The 21,482-nt window shown below is 40.1% G+C and overlaps 1 protein-coding gene across 1 annotated transcript in view; it reads left to right on the forward strand.

Annotated features, from left to right (window-relative positions):
• Positions 1–294: 294 nt before the first annotated feature.
• Positions 295–21,482, forward strand: part of VEGFD (vascular endothelial growth factor D) — a 32,415-nt gene continuing 11,227 nt past the window's right edge. Inside the window, exons 1-2 of the mRNA XM_031596065.2 lie at positions 295–903; positions 18,138–18,348. Of these exons, the coding sequence (XP_031451925.1) occupies positions 814–903; positions 18,138–18,348 (301 nt within the window). The 5' untranslated portion in view covers positions 295–813. The remainder of the gene's footprint in view (positions 904–18,137; positions 18,349–21,482) is intronic.

Here is a 21,482-nt window from a genome sequence, read left to right on the forward strand (position 1 = left end):
AGAAAACACTATCCCACTTAAGAACACATAAAAGAAAAAAGTCATTCTGTCCTTTCTGTTTTCTTCCCCTCTTTTCTACAAGAAGTAACTTAAAATATGTGTGCTGTATAAGAACGTGAGCTGAAGTTTCATGTTTCAGGTAATCTTCTTTAAAATAATGAGAGTCTAGATTGCATCAGTTAGTTTAAAAACTGCTTTGCTATTGGTAGGGACAAAATGGGATTAGAGCCAAAACTTGACTGTGTTGCTGCCAAAGTCTGTATCAGATTTAAGACACATGCTTCTGCAAGCTTCCACGAAGGTTGTGAAAAAAAAGTTTTAATACAGAGTAGGATTACAGCTCTCTAGCTCAAAACATTGGCCATTACGCTACCATCTGAAGAGGCTGCTGTAGCACGGAGCACAGAACAGAGCAGACTGCTTAAATCTTCTGGACCACAGATGGATTTTGAATACCTCTTTGTGCCCTGATGGAAGATATAGTAACTTCATTAACTGGAACCCGTACCTGATCACTTGTGAGAGTGTAGCTGCGTGCATAGATACCAATCTATTTAAAGTCTTATCATGATTTTCTTTCAAATGTATCTAAAATCTACTCTAAGAAATTACAGTCTCTAGGTGAATCGTTCAAAATAATTGCTTAGAAGAGTGAAGAGCGAGATATTTACTCCCGCATGTTGGAATCCTTTGCGAATTTATAACAGAAATTTGGAAGCTTTTCTTGTCTGTTGTGGTGAAATGCATTTCAAAAGAGACGCCTCCAGCTGTATGACAACAACTGCGTAGTAACCTGCGGAATTAAACATCAGAATGTACAAACCGTGGGTGACTGTGAATATTTTCATGATTTCATTTCTGCATTTGCTGCAAGGATCTGACTATGAGAATGGATCTGTAAAGGTAGGCGATGTTTGTTTATTGATAATGTTAATGATCCACATTGCCAGAATTACACAGACCTCACGGGCAGGGTGGTAGGTTTCTAGCTGTTTTGATGAGGGGCTTGTTTGTGTTTATTTTGTTTTGATTTGGTGATTGTTGGTGATTAAACAGAAGTTTAATAACCATAGAGATAAGAGAATCTATAAAGAAGTTAAATACTTATTCACTGCTTAGTATTTCATCTCTTTGTATTAGTTATTCTTACTTATTTGTTATATATTTTGTTCTTTAATTGAACTCCTTGTATCACTCATGCAAGATAAAAGCAAAATACAAATCAAAAAGCAAGTCAGAGCACTTAGAATACTTTCCAAATGCAATTATTTTCCTTTCAGCTATTAAGAATTTCAAGAATAAGTATCCGGGTGTTGAAAATCTTCCTCTACAAATGATTGTTCATCAGTTGCTCACTTGTTTGCCAGAAATGTTCGTCTTTTATTTTATAGTAAGTGATGTTGTCCAAGACTTTGCAGTAAGCTGCAAGTAGTAATAGTAGGAGATAGTGCCTGGGAAGTAATCCTCCTTCTGAATGTAATACATGCAAGAAAACTTAAGCTGAAGTCTCACCTTGGTAGTAGGATTTTTCAGATCTGATTTTCTGAGACAATGTGAGAAAAGCCAGGACAATCACGTAGAAAAACAAGAACAAAAACTGGAACAGGATTCTGTGTGTGTAGTGTGTCCAAAAATGATTAATTCAGTGTGTGGTCCAGAACAAATTATTTGTTTCTCACTGACAAAGCAAAACAAGCTAATAATTCTGTTTTCACTTCAAAAAACCTCCTGCTTGCGAGAGATGACCACACACCAGCCTGTGAACTGCACTGCATATTGACCTGTGGTTTTGAAAAGAAAGGCTCAGTTGTGTGCTTAATTGCAGACTTCTGTTGCCGGCACAAGAACTTAGCAGTGGTGAGTGATGTGCTTTCACGGAGACTAATGGCTCACCCCTTTGCCAGCTCACTGTTCACAAGCTTTTAATTTACAACCTTAACAATCGAGTCTTCAGAATCAGTAAGACCATTGTAATCATTCTTATATACATTGCCTTCATTCTTCTATATGTTTCACTGCCTGACAAGTCACTGTTAAGTTTCCAAGACTATCAGAAGATACGGTATAGATCATGCTTTAAAGGGCTGTGTTTTACATATGTTGGCTGCTGATTACCAAAAGGAAAAGATGTTTTTTTGTTGTTTTTTTTTTACATTGCTTGTTCTGGCTCTTTCTGTATAGACAAGGATTTTGGGCTAAGCCACTGATTATTTTTGCTTTCATGTTTTACACTGTGTATTAGATTTATGGGTTGTGGGCTTTTGTGTGTGTGCATATGTGGACATATCCTGCAGAAAGTCCTTCATGTTACAGTGTTTAATGTTACAGAGGATTATGCATATTCTTACCAATTGCACCTCAGATTTTAGTTGTAAAGTGAGAAATAATGTGTTATAGTCACTTACAACATCTTCTAAAAGTTCTTTCAGATCAACAGCAATACTGCCTGGATAGGAACCCTGAGGTCAGGCTGTAGGTAATGCACAATTAATGGGACACAGGAAGGTTGCAGACAAGCAGTCTCCTCCCTTTACCCATTGTTACAGCAGATGAAGTAACCGAACTCAGCCCAGGTCACTTCAAGCTTTAAATCTGTTGATGGTCTGAACCATCAGCTGGTGTCAGTGTGGTATCATGTGACAGAGTTCCAGTGACTAAGTATTTAAATACTATATTTACCCCTTCCACAATGATACTAAGTAATATTATGAAAGTTAAAAACCTTACGAGCTGCTCTTGCTTCTCTACTGTGCTTGACTTTTCCTAACCCCATATTCTTCTGTGTAGTGGATTCTCTTTCATTTCCCATCTGCACACTCAGCCCAGTAATTCTCTGCCTGCCAGTCCCAGTTCTTTCTGTCCCCATTTTTGCCCTGTCCCTGTCCCAGCACCACTGGCTCCCCAGCCCATGCTTTTGTGCCTCTCATACTTTGAATAGGTTTCCCCACCATGATCCTTTTTGCACTACCTGTGCATCGCCTTCCTCTCCATTCACCTATCCTGGCATAGGATACCCTGCTCCTATCTCTGACTTTCAGGAGGTGGCCTCAATTTCTCAGCAGTAATCTCAGTGCCCTACTGAATCCTTCTGTTTTCCGGCCATGTCTGAACACAGTGCCCTCCTCCATCCCAAGCCTCTAGTTTTGTCTCTGTCTGCTCACCATTCATAAGTTTACCTTTTTCCTTACCCCAATTACTACTTCAGGTCTCCCAAACATTCTCACACTCCTTGGCTAGGACTTACATGCTTCTGCCAACATTCATCTTCTTTCTCTTCCACACTCAGCCCTGACACCTTCCTTTTCCACGTTAACTGACTCCTAAAAGAGCTTGAAGGAGAGGAAAGGTGTGCTCCAGCTCAGCTCCAGGCTGCAGTTTGGTCAGCACAAGTCACATCTGCAGAGATTTTAACTGCTAAATCCTGTAAAGTCACTGCTGAGCATCTGTGAGCTGCTGCTTACATTTGGATGCTTATATTTGGGTGGATTTTTGCATCAGGAGGCATATCCATGCCAACAAATGTTCCTCAGGTGTCCAAACTTCACATTTGTGGTCGGCCACAAGGTAATGCTAGACATTTACAGAGATGAGATTGGCAGAAAAGGCTTTTGCATGGATAAAGAAGGAGATTCATCCTCAACTGTGGTCGAACTATTTTGAGTAAGACAACACACCATATAGTCATAGAATCAGAGAATGGTATGGGTTGGAAAGGACCCTAAAGAACAGCTAGTTCCAACCCCCCTGCCATGGACAGGGACATGTTCCACTGAATCAAAAGTTATTAAAATCATTTAGAAGCAGACATCTGGCATGAAAAGTTTCAGCCTGAACACTGAACATCTGGCAATGTTATAAACAACTGGAAACAATCTCAAGATGGGAAGTGGTAGGCAACCTCAGTCTGGGGCAGGTATCTGACCCGCCTCCTCAACCAAACTCATGTCAAGATTGGCAGTAATCCCTCTATTTCACACTCCAGTTATTGGATTCAGAGTGCCAGTCTGACATACTAAATCCTCGGTGAACAATTAGATTTCCACATGGGTTTTCTGAAGACTGAGCATTAATGTTCTTCATAAGGAAATGCTTAAAAAATTCCTTGTCAAAGTGTTGTTCTGACAGTCTCTTACATTTTCGAATACCTCCGCTAGAGAACCGCAAACTTTACTGCCTCCCCCTACCCCCTCACCATTTTTCCTTTCCTAGATCAGTGACAGACATAAGCTAGTTTTTCCAGAATTTTAAAATTAGATACAGAGGTATGTCCTATATTCATCAAAGCTGAAGTGCCTTTTGCCAGTAAAAGCCGGCCGTCTGTCAGAGTTACTTCTGTCTTCCCACACTAAAACTGCCTCTCTAATGAGGATCCAGGTCCTGATCTCTGAGAGTCTGAATCTCAAGGCTCCCTGCCCTGTTCTGCCCCTTATTCTATGTACTGAGGGGAAGACAAGAGAAAGTGATGCCCATCTTATAACATACTCACAGCTTTCTTTTTCTTTTGTAGGCAGGCCTTCTCACTATAAAAAACTTTCTTTTGTTTTATTAGAGAGAATCCCATCATTAGTAGGCCTGAAGAGTATCAGAAGACTGTGGATTAGATAAGCTGAGACCTGGAGGTGAACGTGGCAATTCTCTCCTGCAAGCATATTTTTTTCCCAGCTTAACTCTTTTTTTAACCTCTACACCAAATATTTATAGAATCGTAGAACGTCTCAAATTGGAAGGGACCCACAGAGATCATCATCAAGTCCAACCCCTGGTTCCACACAGCACCACCCAAAATCAAACCCAATGTCTGAGAATGCTGTCCAGATGCTCCTTCAACTCCAACGCTCAGGGCCGTGCCCACTGCCCTGGGCAGCCTGTAAATGCCCACAGCCCACCAGTGAAGAACCTTTGCCTAACCCCAAACCTGACCCTCACCTGACTCTGCTCCAAGCCGTTCTCTCAAAACATATTGATACAGGCTTGAGTGGACATTTTTGCCCCAGCAGGTCTTAGATTCAACAACCTCATATTGACACTGTCAGCAGGACAGAAGTAGAAGCCAGATGCCAAACACAGCTGTCTTCTGGCCTGCTTTGCTGAAGATGGGAGTGAAAGAGCACTTACCCTGATTCTCAGCACCTAAGTGAAGAATGCCTTGCCCCTGGGTAGGCATGGAGATGCTGGTGAGCATCACACCATGAGCTGAAAGAGTTACAATGCTCTTTGCATTTCTCTCTTCCTAAAGTCAGCTACAGTCTCTCTCTCTGCAACCAAAAGAGAATTCTGCAACGAAACCTGAGCAACTCTTAAGCAGAGCTGGAAGTAAGCTTCCACCTATCTGATTGTCACTGATGCTGTTTTTCAGATAGTCAGATCTTCATAGCACTCCAGTAACTGCTTGCAAATGTTGCTGATTTTTTTAGAAAAGAGATAATCTAACAGATTTTCAGTTTCATAGGTTCTTTTCCTGAAAGACAGCTCCTGCAAGTACAGCAAACTGCTTAATAACTAGGGAAAAAGCACTAAAGGCTGTTGGAAACAATTTCTCTCTTCAAACTAGACTTTTCTTTCTTACATCCAGCTTCCTTTCAAAGTTACCAGACTCTTTGGGGTAACGATGATGAAAATGTGGTTTTCAAAACTGTTTTATTATCTCAGTTTTGTCTTTGCTACTCTTGATTCCCTATGATTACAATCTTCGATATGATATCCAGCGAACCAAAAACGTGTAGAAATGTACTTGCAGCACTCCTGCAGAACTGTTTGGCTGTGCTTTTATGTCAGGAGTGGGAAGCTATCATGGAGGTTGTGAAGCAAGCCATTTTGTTCCAATCTATCTACTCCTGACCTTCAGTCTACAGTGAGGGATAAGAGAACAATCTTGCACTGTTGCTATGCCACATGGCATCCGTTCTTGGCTTTTATCAGTTTGGAAAGGAAACTACTAAAACACTGCTGCTTTATCAAAAGCAGTTCACACTCAGGAGAAATAGCAAGAAAATTCCTATCAGCTGGTCTTCCAGTCTGGCCCACCTCAGCTGGTTTTGTAATTCCTGAGTACATAGCAGAGTGCTGAAAAGTGCATCATGCTGTTTAGACTGATCAGATAAGAATGAGAAATTCATTCCTCTGTTCAGCTGAAAGTTTGAAAAGAGGACAGCACTAATTAAAATTTGATGTCAGTCATGGATCGCTTCTGGAGCTCTGTAGAGCCAAAGGAGGCAGGTTCAGAGGGCAGTGGAGCAACTTTCAGTTAATTCGTGATCACAAGGCAACCAAAACAGGCAATCAGCTCAGGCTTGGCAAGTGTTACCGGTCTGAGGGTGGGTTGCTGCAGCTTGCTTGCGCTTTCTCCCCCAGAGAGATTTGTTTGTTTTTTAGCCACTGATGTGGTGGTTTTGATGCAGCACTCAGAGGAGGCAAATAGAGGTAGGAGAGGAACAGTCTGCCTGAAAATGAAAAAAAGTGGTGTAGACTCAGCTTGTGAGAGCTCTGCTGTGCTGGCTGCAAGTTTTGCTCTGATCACTGCTGTCCCCACTCCAGATTTGAGAAAGGTTTGAAGGCATTTTTTCTCCTGTGTGTCTACTTAGGAGGAAGAGATACAGTTACTGCAGGTGATAACTCAGTTATTTCTATTCATTAAAAGTACTGTACAGTAGTTTTTATAATTATCATTAGATGATTGGGATCTGTGTTTCTTTTAGACCTTTCTCACAGGGCAAGTCCAATTACAAAACTGGCCACTACTGTTTCCTGGGCTTCACTTTGAGATGTAATCCCAAACTTACTACATTGCCTGGGGGAAAAAGTGACTCAAGATATTTTGCTGCAAGGAGGAAATCCTTATCCCTCCCACTATTTGCCAGTCTCTTGTGTAACTTTCTGCCGGCTCCTTACCTCCCCAGTACATTTTGCAAATCTTCATAAGTCTTGCTGAGACTTGAAGGGAATGGGAACAAAACTCTTTGTGCCCCTATGACAGTTGCAGAGACTCCATTTGCTCATGGGAAGACCAAGCAGAATTTGTTCTTTTCTTTGATGGTTTTGTGAAAGAGGTATATGTGGGCTTCTGTATCAAGTAACAGCAGAACATCTGAGTACAGTATTTCATTTTGCTCAAATTAAGAAAACAGCCTGAAGGATATCTGTGTATTGTTTTCTATTTTCCCCAAGTATGAGCTAAAAGATATTACCATTCAGCCAGTGGGAGAATACCATTTAGGGTCCTTACTGTTTTTGCAGATTGGCACTTAGAAAAACTGGGTAACTATGTGAATACGTGAGATATGGCAATCCAGTGTGGGCACTACACAGATTTAGATAGCAGTGATTGTTCTGCTTGTTAGTGGGTCAGGATGGTTTTGTCAGATCCATGCTTGTAGATCAAAAGCATACTGCGTTAGTTTTGAGAACTCATTGTTGCTGAATGCAGAGCAGTCACCATTTGCATGTAGTGGGCGAAAGAATCATATATGTATGGTGTTAAATTGCAAAGAAGTTGCATCATGTTGCTGTACCAACCTGGTCTAGTGAGCAGCCTGGTCTAGTGGGAGGTGTCCCTGCCTATTGCTGTGGATTGGAACTAGATGATCTTAGAGGTCCCTTCCAACCCAAACCATTCTATGATGCTATGATTCTATGATTCTATCGTATGTTACGTTGCATGTAGAGAGTATGCCATACAATCAGGCAAAACTTTTCACTTCAATTGGCAGTGTGACTCAGAAACCATGTCAGGATATTTTCCTGAACTGCTAGGGAAATATTACATAATAAAAATTACAATTCCAGGAAAATGTGTGCATGTGATTGAGGTAACATAAGTTCACTCAGCATTGGCAGTGGATCTGCTTTGAGAAGTGACATTTGGAAATCCGGCAGTTCAATTGGCTAATCACACTTCCAAAACATTTGTCAAGGGTCTTGGGGCAAAAACAGAACCTATGGAAGCAGTAACTGAAAGAACCTTCATCACATTAAAAAATATTTTCAAATATTGAAAGAACATACAATCATCTGATTTTATTCAATTCTCCATTACTGAGACATTCCAAAATCTTTGTCCAAACCTCAGAGATTTCCAAAGACTGGACAAATATAAAAGAAAGTGACTATGCTCTGGATATGTTCTTTGTAAAAACATATAATATACTATTTTTAACATGTGTATTCTGTCAGATTGTTAGCACCCAGCATTGTGTAGGATGAAGAAAGTGCTGCGTATTGTCTCTAGCTGTATTCTGTGCTGAGCATCATGTCTGCCTGAACGCGTTGCTGCTGTGTGAGATGATACAACCAAATACAGAAGGAGAGCTTGAGAAAGCATACTGTTGGATTCCCATAGCTGTCAGTAGTATCTGGGACATACAAGCAAATTATTGCCAATGACAATCTGTATCTGTCCTTTTATTGACCACACAAATGTACTTCCCATATTTATCACAGGAGAGGCCTAAAGGCAAATTTGCTGCATAAATGAGTAGGCTTGAAAATGAAGAAACTCCTCACCACATAGACCTATTCTTTTGTTCCATCTCTCCGATTCAGTTTTCCATCACTGCCCACAAAATGAGGCACAAATGAGTGCTGTTCCCTTCAAAAGCACACTTTAGCTGCTGTGAGGATGTTTCTCATGAGAGCAAAAGATCTGGCTATGGGGAGTGAGATTTATTTAATGAGAGTTGTAGTTGATTCTCAAAATATTTACTGGATGGAAAAAAAAAAACAAAAAAACCCCTCATTTTGGTTAAAAAAAATCATCTGGCTAAATGTGGGAGATATTTTGATAAAACTGTATCTGTTTCTAATTGCTTTAGACATGTTAAAAGTAAATGAAATAATCATGCTTTCATTTCCAAATCATGTAACATTCTTCTGTTTTCACTTCTTTGCTTTGATATTTTGATTCATTCAAACCAAATGTTCAGAGAACAACCAAAATGTCTCATCTCTGAGGATTTTGATAACGTAACCATGCTACTAAAGTGCAAGAAGTCTGGTTTGTTAGCTGTAGCACCATGAAAGATCTATTCTAGTTGAAAAAAAAACTATTCAAAATATAAAACAGCTGTTCTCTTGAAGACATTGGGTATCTAATATGATTTACTTGTGCAAGCGTATGATCTTCAGGTGAATTAGAAACTGTCAGTACCTGAAGTATTAATCTTAGAAAATGGGTAATTCAGTCTCTTGCCCTCACTGGGAACAAGACTGGAGCCTGGAAGAGAAGAGTCTGGAGAGAGCACTACCATGCTGAACCGAAAGGATGGAGCAGTCTGGAAGTTGCTTCTTCTCCAGTTTTGGGTCTTGGTCAAATGATACACTGACGAAACTTTATCCAAAGAGACTCTCAATCGTCATATCTATCAGTGAGAACTATGAACCTCTCAGATGAATGCATCCATCAGTCCCTGCACCCTCATAAAATATCAGATGAAACTATTCGTTTTGTCACCTCGCATTCCTCCCCAAAGCATACTTAATGTACCTGTCAGTCCTTTATGTGCCCTGGCCATTTACTGCTGCTCTTCTTATGGGGCGCCGTGCCATTTCAGCAGCATTGGCACACACGATGAGTGGCTATATCAACATATTCACCCTTCTCTGAGAGGAAGCAAGGGAAATAATCTTTAACTCTGGAGGCAGACGGCAGAGAAGTTTGGGTGGGGAAAGCAAAAGCTTTGTTTCCCTGTGCCTGCTCTGCAAACTTTGAGCTCTAGTAGAGACTGATGAGGGTGGAGAGGTGACCTTCAGGCTTTCCACCCAGAGTACAATTTACTGCTCCTCCTGCAGCCAGAATATACATCTCTGATGCATTTATATTTTGTTTGTCGTATGGAGTCTTTCTCTGATGGAAAAATGCTATGGCAATGGATATATTTGAAAAGCTGAAAGAATTAGCAGACAAATTGAGGCCTCAATTTTCTGAGAGGACTGTGGAGAAGAATAAGTGTTGGTACTTTCCCAATAAAACAACTTATTTGACTATCATATAACTACATCTGATGCAGCCCTAGGGTTTCTCAACAGTATTTCAGTCCCTACTAATTTTATATTTGGTCAGAGATGTATGAGGCCATTTCCAGCATCTTAAAAAAGATATTCAGTCCAATTGCATATTTTTTGCAATCTATTCAGTAAATACAACTGTACTCTTTCATTAAAATTTTAATGAGAAAGCATTAGAGATCCTTTTTAAAAAGTAAAAGCTAAAGGTCTGCCTTACCGGACCCACAGTCTACTAAGAAAATACAGTCCTGATTATCAACACTGTGACTGTGATGATGGCCGAAATGATGTCCAGTTTGGATAAGTCAGTGCACTGAGAGAGATCATTTTTTTTTTCCTGAGCATTAAAATAGATTTTTCTTTAAACAGTCACAATCTAAAAGTGCAAGCTCTTGAAGATTCATCCATGCTAAAAATTATTTGAGAAGGAAGAGAAGAGTATTAGTAGGAAGTCAAAATATCTTGTTGTTTTGACTCTGAAGTCACAATTATTGTACGTAAAAATAGCTTCTTGGTGTACTAGTAATACACAGATAATCAGGCACCCAGAGAGGATAGAGTCAGTGATGAGACAAGATAGAAAAATTCATACATGATAGCAAATCAAAGTTCCAGTTTTAGTGGAGCCACAGTAATGCTAGAAATAATAGTAATGATGCAGATCATCAAAAGGGGTTCCCCTTACTGCAGAGATTCCATGGAAGTTTATCATCTTCACCAAGCAAATGGCCATGCAGTACCTTCAGGCATCACAGATGTGTTGACTCCACAATGGCGGGAGCTGGCCTGTTTTACTGCAAAGAGAGATCAAAACTTTTCCACAAGAATTCTTTTGCAATCTAGAGAGACCCTGGCCACATCACAGATGATACTACGAGCTACAGCATGATTGAGGAATTACCCCCATGGCCTTGAGGTAGGGAATCAAGTGCATTCCTCCAACCAGGCAACTGCCAGTCCTTGTGTTCAGCCATTTCCAGGTCTTTCAGGTTTTGTTGTAGTTTCTTGTTGTTTATATTTGTGTCCTTGAGAAAAAGTGACCACTGTGCCTCAGCAGCAACTGTGCTTTGGGTAAGAGAGGGAATTTCATCTCATATGACTGCAGAGCTAGTGATTGACTCCTAGAGAGTGAATGGAGAGAAAGAGGCAGTTTGGACACATTGTAGAATGAAATGAATGTTCAGTCAAAGCATTTGTTTTTCTCACTTCACTGTTCTAAGAACCTCAAATAACAAGTTCATGTATTCAGTCAGGTGAATGACACCTATAAGATCATATTTTTTGAGTTATAATAGGTTGGCTGTGTTGGCCAGGAGCAGTAGGAAATATATCTCTGCAAGATGAGCCTGTAATATTGATGAGATCATACATTGTCATAAAAGCACTTCGTAGAATGCATCAGAGGGGGAAAAAAAAAAAAAGAAAAGGGTATTTTATGGTGTAGCATGCATAACAGCAAAGTTTCTTTATATTTTTATGTGGTGATGAATCATAAACCTTGTATTTAAAACTTGATTGGGTCTAGTTCTGAGAATAGCCTACAGGCAGCATTGTAACGGGAGGAGCATTCGTTCTCAAAAAACACTTCTGTGTTCGTCTTCTACATGACTTCTTTTGACACGATTGTGGCTGCTACTGCTGAGCACCACACCCACATACACTTTGAAATGTTCTCACTTGCTGCCAGTACTCTTTGTCAATGTCCAAGTGCCCTCAGTTTGTGATGAAACCTCCTGACCAAACTGGCTAATTTTGAAAGACTTAGTTCAAACTTAGCTTAACCATGGTTGGCCATGTTTGTAATAAAATAGCATTAAGAGAACCACGACTCTTTGCTATGAAGCTAAAATCTGCTTTCCTTGGCAAAATAAAGCTGTTACCTTCTTTTCATTGTTTAACAGCTGAGAAGGTGGGTCATAAAACAGTGCAAGGTTATTGAGAGGTTCCTCAATCATTTGTCCTGGCTCCAGATGCAGTGATAATGTTGAAGCTTTCTGTTGGTATTTGTGCAGTGCTTGACACAACAGCATCTGTTACCATAAATCAGAAAAAAACATTCCTTTTCAGAAGGGCTGTTACACACAAGTATAACTTTGAGCAGAGGTTTATGTTCCACTGTGGATAAGAAGTGCTGAGATGGGGGTTTAAGGAAAGTAGTTTTGATATCATGTAAGCAAATGGGATGTACTTGGGTTTATTCATGGATTTTGATAACCTTTATTTACGCCTGTTCACACATACAAAATATTATTTACCATTCATCTGTTTCCTTAAATAAAAATATTGATAGATACTGGACTTGAAAATAATGAATTTTGGGTCCCTAGTATGTGTTTGGGGTAGAGGTCCTCAAGAAATTTAGGACCTTAGTGGGCCTTTCTTTTACTATTGCATTCCATACAGCTTTTCTTTTAACACAAAATACCTCCAGGAAATCTTGAATGGGCCAAACATATCATTAATGCAAAGATTATCTGTGACATGCTGGAAAGAGTGGAACATATGAAAATGTATTACTTGTATTCTGCTGGCTCACTCAGACATCAGTTTGAAAAGGGTAGGGTGCATTTTCTTAGGCAAGAAACCTAGGATCTTGCCAAAAGTGGAGAAAAGCATGGTGCAAACTGCTGATTTGTGCCATCTGATAGGAGACTTTAAATACTAATTATCAAGAAAAGGCACTGTTTGAGCAGTGCAGACTATGAAATTCTGCATGTGTAAAACATGACACAAAAAAAACAAATGTTTGACTGTCATAAATCAAAGGGTTAATGAACTCGCATATGATTTAAGCTAGCTTCCAAAGTGGTAAAGGCCACTGAATGCATCAGTGCCCTTTTGTTTCTTTCCAACACTAACTACTTTTAGGGTTTTTCTGGCATCTGTGATTGCTAGGAAGAAGATAGATAGTCCATTATAGTTTCTTTTGGAAGAGCAGAGGTTGTAATTATCCAAAAATCACAATACTAGCCCAAGTTATCATTTCCTGATGTCAGTGACATTGCTCATTGCCCAGTACAGGAAAACAGATATTCCTTTATGAGTTGAACAAAGTTTGGGAATATACGGGTGGTTACTGTTATGAAAGCCGGAAAACTTCATCTGAGTACAAATCAGACTTTTAGCTCTGGGTATGAGATCTATTTTCATGCTTTGAAAATCTAGTACCTTCACTTTAATTTGATATACCTTATTGACAAGCTCTAGAGATAAGAATGAAATACTCAAACCTACTACTTTTACTTTAATTCGATATTTCTTATAGCTGAGCTCAAAGCAAAAATTTATTGTAGGCAATAACATTATGTACAGAGGTCACTCTGAAAGAAATGTTGCCTATTTATTTCCATGGGAACTACAATAGATACAAAGAGCACAATAACACCATTTGATAGAGCAAATTCTTAGCTATAAACACTAGTTTTCAACACAGTCATCACCATTAGCTCTGTATTTTTGCCAGTAATCAGAAAGAGTCAGCATGCCAAGCTCATAAAAATCTACACCAGTGGAAGTGACCCACTGTTTCATAGCTGCTATGATGGCATCTTTGCTAGGAAAATGTTGCCCACGCAGCTTGTCTTTCATCGACCTGAACAGATGGAAGTCAGAAGTTGTCAAATTCAGACTGTACGATGAACGTGGTAGAACAGTCCAGTCAAGATTGGCAGTGAGTTCCACACTCTTCAAACTGGTTTGGGACCTGGCACTATCATGTTGCAAGACAAAGGTTTTCTTCTTTGAAGATTTCCAGTGATATGGCTTCAGAGATATTTTTTTTCTTCTTGGGATCATGTAATATACATCGTCTTGACCTTTTATCAATGTCTCTTTCTCTCCTTTCTCTGTCTCCCAAGCCTTAATGGAAATTTTCACATTTTTAGGGCCAGAGATTACCATTTTTCTAACTATGTAAGTAATGCCAAGTGCAGTAAAGTCCTTTTCCACAACTAGATTTCAGCCAATAACCATGGTGACGGCTCATCTCAGCTAACTACCAAGATCTGTGACCTAAGAGAAGGGGGATGAGGGCAAGGCAGAGAGAGAAGTGGATGTTCCATTACACCAAAAGGTTGACCAACTCAGTGTGAGTTTGGCTTCATTATACTTGCACCTGACTCATTTCTTAATGCTTCAGGGGAAGAAAGTAAAAATACACAATATCAAAGGACAGTGGGATCCAAGCAGTACAAGATGATAAGAGCAGAGTGGCAAAACTTAGAGGTGGAAAGTAAGTGAGGAGGGCAGAATTGAGGAAGATGGCACCATGATAGTGAGAGGAATCTGTAAGGAAGAGCTGTAATTATCAAAGAAAGCACAAAAAAGGAGTTAGGGATCTCTGAAAAGTTTGAAATAGCATATGCAGGTGGCTGCAGTCATGAGAAACAGACAAAGTAGCTCTGTTCCTCTTGCTATTTCTCAGGATTTTGAACTTCCATAAATGTCAGTGGAGATTTGGCCTTTTTGCATGCTGCCCATTCAAAATCATTGTGAGAGTGGATAAAGTCCTTAACCATCACATTTGGGGTAGATTTAGCAAGCTGTTAAAGAAGAACCTTCTTCCAATTTCATATTTTAAAACATTTATTCATCTATGTGCAAAGCCACACTCTTCAAAGTGCGTTTTTTGTTTGTTCGTTTGTTTTCACACAGCCAGACTATGTTTGTCTATAACTAAACAAGGACTGATTTCAAACTGTTGTACATGAAAGAAGTATTCACATCTGTGTAGTATTAACAATCATAGCGTACGCCATCTATCGTATTATCTGAGGCCATAAAATGTTCTATGTTTTCCTTTTGATGCTGCCCTTTTCATAACAGGCTGACTATAAATGTTTGCTTGGGAAATATTTTGTGACCACACAGTATTGATTGCCACTGTGCCATGACAAGAGAATGTTCCATCTGAGGCTATTGTGCCATGTCCTGCTGGTGTGGATTGCTACCTCTGTAGTCAAAGTGTATAAGGATGGGAAACATCTGAAACAATGAAAAGTTTTGTCCACGCTCTAGAAAGTTTAGAAGTATATATTTGGTGAATGTATTGTAATGGTCTCAGTGAAGTCAAAACAAATATGTAAGTATTTATTGCACCTGTTTTGGCACCCAGGTAGATTGGAACAAAATGAGATGCTTCTCTTCAAACATTTTATATCCCAGATAATATCAATTTGTACTTGTTTGACCAGAGATCCACAACGCAGATAACTCTTGTGGCCTGGTAAGCCTTTGCTTGCTGGCCAGTTAAAGCTCAATTTCAAATGAATCATGCTTTTCAAGTATTTCTATTGCTCTGTATTTGCTGCAGAGGGAGCTGAGAGCAACTAGGCCACAGACTCAGTAGATGTCCACGCTATGAATATCTACAGTTCCTTGAGATTCAGTGCTCTCTTAATATCTGTCTTTGTCTTCCATTCATTGTCATGCCTATTGTCTTTAGTGCTCAGAGCAAGAGACAGCACTTTATCACAGTACTGGTGTTGTTATGGTAAAGGACATCAGCAAATTCTGTATTGGGTTGCTGTGAAAGTTATAAAATCAGCAGAAAATCCTGTTCCCTCCAGTAGGAAGTCAAATACAAGAAGAAGGAACAAAGCTATTATGGCATTGTGCTGGGAGGCAATTGACTATACCATTAACCCCAGAGCATGGGTGCTTATTAGGATAATAAAAGGGTAAAGGCAGCTGATCCACTTCGGGGTTGAATAGCCTTGGCCACACTGAACAAGGTATGAGTTGACAGAGAAATGATAACTCAGTTCCATGGATTCTGGATGAGTTTTGGATGAACATGGTGTAGTTAATTAGGATTAATCTCTAATAACTACCAAGAGAAACCTGTAATGTGTACTGTTCTTTCCATTTCCCTTGACTACTTTTCCAATTTTCAATAACAGAAAAAGAAAGGAACAAAACTGACTACTGCTGACAGGTAGGCTTCGTCAACACCACTATAATACATCAGTATCAGAAGTACTGTTTTCTAATTACCGCAGTTCAAAACCTACCAGATATGCATTTTGGGTATGAAATAGAAATTGTATTAATAAAACTTATTCCCTTTTCCATACAGTAACTATTTAGTAGGCCTAAAGTCAGTGAATTTACACATCAGTGAAATTCTGTAGCTTTAGAAATATAAAAATACTTAAAGTAGTACAAATTATTGAGATAGATAAGCCCAGAGATCTTTCTGTACCATGTAGCATGTGTATCTATGATCTTAGGTTTAAAATTACTAGTAATCATTAATAAAAATACTTGATATTTAAGTAAAATAAATGGAAACACAAGTTTAAACTACTGACTTCCACAAGGAAAGCGGAGATGCGTCTTGTCATTTACAAGATACCATCATCACATTTTACTGGTTCTCTGTAATTTTGTTCAAGTTTAAAAGTTTTAGATGCTGATCCAGGCTGAAAATCTTTTTACCGTAGACAAAGAAATCTTGTAAATGCTTAGTTGAGTTCAATTTTAATATCTTTGATCCTAGTACCTCACCACATTGCGTCCTATACTCATCTTTTGTAGAGTCAAAGAGACATACGTGGATGGGAAAGAATATAAGCTGTGGTTCTTAGAACAAATAACGCATTGTCCTCAAGTTGAATTTCAGCCTTCCTAGATCAGAAAAATTCTGGGTATCTTGTTTCTAAAACTGTCTTGCAGTTCAGTTGCTGGTGCTAATTATTCACATTCCTTTTGACTTATTGTCCATATGTATTGAGATGGGCTTTCTAGTTTTCATCTAATATGAAATGTAAGAGAAATCATATACCTATGAAAAACAGCCATCTTTATAATGAAACATGGCAACTGGCTGGAGCACAATACATTGTTCCATATGGGCATAAAAGAAGAGCAAATAATTTATTCTGAGTTAACTGCTTAGGGATTTTTAGGTCAGTGAAAGGTAATTATGCAAAAATGAACTTGGGCAGTATGTACAAGTTAACATCTGTATGATTGCAAAATAAATGCTGCAGATGTTTTAATAACGAATAACAGATGTGATTAGTGCCTAGGTTTTAAATCTCATCTAAAAATCTTAGATTCTTGTAGGTAACTCTTCCCCTCACCTTTTCTCCAGCCTTATGAAAAACACTAGCTGGCTACTGGTTGGGACTGCTAGCTGCTGTCTATCTCATCACCAGCTCCTATCTTTCAGCTTTGCCTATAAGATGCAGTGCATTATTTATGAGAGCTGGCAAGGCAAGCCTTAATTTGCAAGTCAAAAAGTACAGTCAACTGCATGATCAGAGAGCGCAACTGAGAGCACCACCCAGTGCAACACAGTCGTGCACAATGATAACCTTTTGCTTGGGTTGGAGGCAGCAGTTTTCAGCAGACTCAGTGAGTCAGTGGAAATAAATATGCAGTGTCTTGGTAAAGGCGTAAACACAGATGCTGAAAGGCAGCAGCCAAATAAACGAGTACTGCTGTGGAGTGCTCTGCATTAAATTTATGTTAAAAAGGTAACGCTTAACAACTTTAAACTGATGGGTAGGCCTCTGTTAGGAGCGTTCTACCATGGGAGTGAAGAATGGTCATATACACCAAGAAGGTAGAAAATGCAATGACTGATGTAACGGTGCCGCACAGCCAAACGTGGAGATTGGAACTGAGGCCGCCTTGACTGCCCTGCACATGAGCCAAATGGTAGGGTGGGAAATGGAATACATACCTTGCACTTTGCAGTATGTTGGATGTTGTGTTTGCCCAACAGGTGTATAGGCCCTTGTACTCAGGGCAGCTTCTGGTTCTATCACCTTCTCTTGCAGTGATGTTTCCTGATAGACACCAGTTTTGGCACCTGAGGTACTTGCTGTAAAGCTGAGTGGGTTGTCCACGCCAGCTGAAGTCACTAAGATTGTGAAGGAGATCCAGTGCTAGTGTGACATGCTGGCACAGGCACAGAAGTGACTTGATGGGTTTCCTAGGGACACAGAGAGTACGGCCTACATTTGTCAATCAGCTTCAGTCAGTCGGTCTGACTTCAGGTACCATCAAAAACAGGTAGCTGTTGTCCCATCTATTCTTAGCTGCTCTCAGCAATGTGCTGCCTCTTGTGCAAGAGCATCCAGAAGCTATGTTAAGGTTCTGGCTTTTTCATTTCCTCCTTTTCCTTCCAGAGGACATCTCTGTCAGCACTGGAGCGATCAGAGCAGCAGATCAGGAGAGCATCCAGCCTGGAAGAGCTCCTTCGAATAACTCATGCTGAGGACTGGAAGCTGTGGAAATGCAGGCTAAAACTCAAAAGCCTGGCCAATTTAGACTCCCGCTCTGCATCACATCGCTCCACCAGATTTGCTGCTGCTTTCTATGATATCGATACACTGAAAGGTAGGTGTAGGATTGCATCTGAGTCTAGCTGCAGCTTCAGGACTGCTGTTTCTTACTTAGTTATGGGTTAAGTACCAGGGGTTTCCTAGAAGACACCTGCACTGGAAGCAGCACAGTATTCATGGAAAATGACATTGTATGAAAAAATGTCAGGCAACAGCCTGCGTACATCTCCCTTTTCATAGCCAAATCAGGCTTATTGTGCTGTATACTGTCCAAAGGAAAATTCTATTATGTATGGATCTGTCAGTCCAAAGACAGACAGGAAATAAACATGCAAAGAGTGGTCTGGAATGATGGGCTGAGGGGCTTGCCAGTGGTGTTGTGCCAGATCCAGGAATTTACTTGCAGGCAAAAACAAATGAGCTTTACAACAAGCATTGAAATTCCATTTTTTATGAGGTGCACTCTGATCTAAGGCACTGCATCAACACTAATGTCTGGGTGGGAACTGCAGGAAGGAGCTATTGTCCTAATACTCTTGCTCTGTTTGAGAAAATCTCTCAGGAGAAGAAGTAGTCTTTGAAACTGCCAGTCAGCACCTAAGTACAGAGAATCACAAATTTTCCTTCTCTTGAAGCAAAAATGAATGCTGTTCCATCTAAGTGAGAGACATGAGGGCCATTGTATGATGTATTGATGTAAAATAAAGGATCGATTGCTATGCTTCCATCAAGGAGGTGGATATCCTACAACAAAGCTACACTGTAGCCTAGCCAAGTAGTGACAAAACTATTTTTTTGTTCAGATTTGAATATGAAGGGATATGATCATATCACTTTCCTTTGCGGAAATCAGATATTGCTGATTCTGTTCCAACATCACTATTACAATAACCACAGCTACATTTGCACACCATTAGTGTCGCTTTCATATCTATTACTTCTACATTTCAGTTAATTTATGACAAAGCAAAGGCTTTAATTTGCTACTCTAAGACATGGCACAGAAATATAGAGATGAGTGCCAGTTTGAAAATGGCTTTCATATGACAGGCATGGCTTTAAACTTCTCATAGAACATTTGTACTGAAAAAAAAAATACACACATACACATATACAAAACGAAACAAAACAAAACAAAAGCCTCACAACAGAACAAAACAACATCCAATATACAAAGGAAGAACAATTAAGAGGACTTTAATTAATGACATGCTTTTCATTTTAACACCTTTACAACTCTATATAGAAACATTAGGAGCCCATGTAGTTGTTGTTAGAAGTAGTACCAATGGTCAAATGCAGTTTTTCTCAATTCACTGTTGTTCATTTAGAGAGCATCAGTATTTCAGAAAGAAAAAAAAAAAAAAAATCTTTTTGTCAATACAGTGAAAAAACAAAGGATGTTGTAATAAGCTTTTTTCAGTGGCAGAATAATATAACTGTTCAGGTAATGGCAGATGCCTGTAGGCATACAGATATAACTCTTTTATAACGACGTGGCATAGCTGTTAGATCACTTCCTACTTTTTTTAAATATCTAACTTTAGACACAGAGATGTCAGCCTATTGGGTCATCTTCTCCGTTCCTCCATCCAAAGAGGAATTATTCCAGGACAGAAACGTCTTTGTTTTAATATCTTAATACATTCAAGGTACTAAAGCTCCTTTAGAAGAAAAAACAGCCACAAACCTATAAACATGTATTTCTTTCCCACACTCTTTCCAGTCAGTAAGCACTGACCCTTTTGCCAAGGGCATCTGTTTTGTTTTAGTAAAGTGTTATGATGAGAAGTCTGGGTGTAGGCCTTTCACTGCTTCACTCTTAAACCATCTCCCACAGTACCCCAGACTCCAACCGGGTGAGGGAGGTCAAGGACAACAAGAAAGTCTTCCTTAAGTACATCAGTAGCAAAAAGAAGACTAGGGAAATGTGGACCTGCTGCTGAATGAGGTAGGAGCCCTGGTAATGAAGGACACTGAGAAGGCCAAGATACAGAACACCTTCTTTGTTTTGGCCTTTACTGCTAAGGCTGCTCCTCAGGAATCTCAGACCCAAGAGATTAGAGAGAATCTAGGGAAAGGAAGACTTCCTCTTGGTCAAGGAGGATCTGCTCAGAGGTCATTTAGGCAACCTCAATGGACACAAATCCATGGGCCTCAATGGAATGCACTCACGAGTGCTGAGGGAGCTGAAGTGATTGCCAAGCTGCTCTCTATCATCTTTGAAAGGTCATAGAGAATGGGAGAGAACTGGAGGAAAGCCAGTGTCACTGCAGTCTTCAAAAAGGGCAACAAGGAGGAGCAGGGAAACTGCAGGACAGTCAGATCACCTTTGTCCCTGGGAAGGTGATGGCAAAGTTTATTCTGGATGTCATCTCCAAGCAAGCAGAAAAAAAGGAGATTATTAACAGTAGTTAACATGGGTTCACCAAGGGGAAATCAATCAGGTAGCCTATGATGTCATGACTGGTTGGGTAGATGAGCAGAGAGCAGTGGATGTTGTTTACCTTGACTTCAGCAAGGCTTTTGACACTGCCTCCCATAATATCCTGGTAGGTAATCTTAGAAAGTGTGTGGGATAGATGAGTGGACAGTCAGCTGGACTGCGAACTGGCTGACTCGCAGAGCTCATTGGGTTATGATCAGCAACAGAGTCTAGTTGGAGGCCCGTAGCTAGCAGTGTTCTGCAGGGATTGGTACTGGATCCAGTCTTGCTCGACATCTTCATCAGTGACCTGGATGAAGGGTTAGAGTGCGCTCTCAGCAAATTTGCTGATTATACGAAGCTGGGAAGTAGTGGTTGACATATAACGTATCAGAAGGCTGTGCTGCCATTCAGCAAGACCTGGACTGGCTGGAGAGTCGGGCAGAGAGGAACCTTATAAATTTAACATGGAAAGTAAAGATTCCTACACCTGGGGAGGAATAACCACACATTTTAGTACAGGTTAGGGGCTGGCATGCTAGAAAGAGCTCTGCAGAGAAGGACCTGGGTGTCCCGTTAGACTACAAGGTGACCATGAGCCAACAGTGTGCTCTCATGGCCAAGAAAGTCAATGATATCCTGGAGTTCATTAAAAAGAGCATTGCCAGCAGGTTGAGAGAGGTGATCCTCCCCCTCTACTCTGCCCCGGTGAGGCCACATCTGGAGTGCTGTGTCCAGTTTCTGGGCTCCTTTGTTCAAGAAAG

The sequence above is a fragment of the Phasianus colchicus genome, chromosome 1 (assembly GCF_987193195.1).
Source record: "Phasianus colchicus chromosome 1, bPhaCol1.hap1.1, whole genome shotgun sequence".
In the NCBI taxonomy this organism is placed as follows: domain Eukaryota; kingdom Metazoa; phylum Chordata; class Aves; order Galliformes; family Phasianidae; genus Phasianus; species Phasianus colchicus.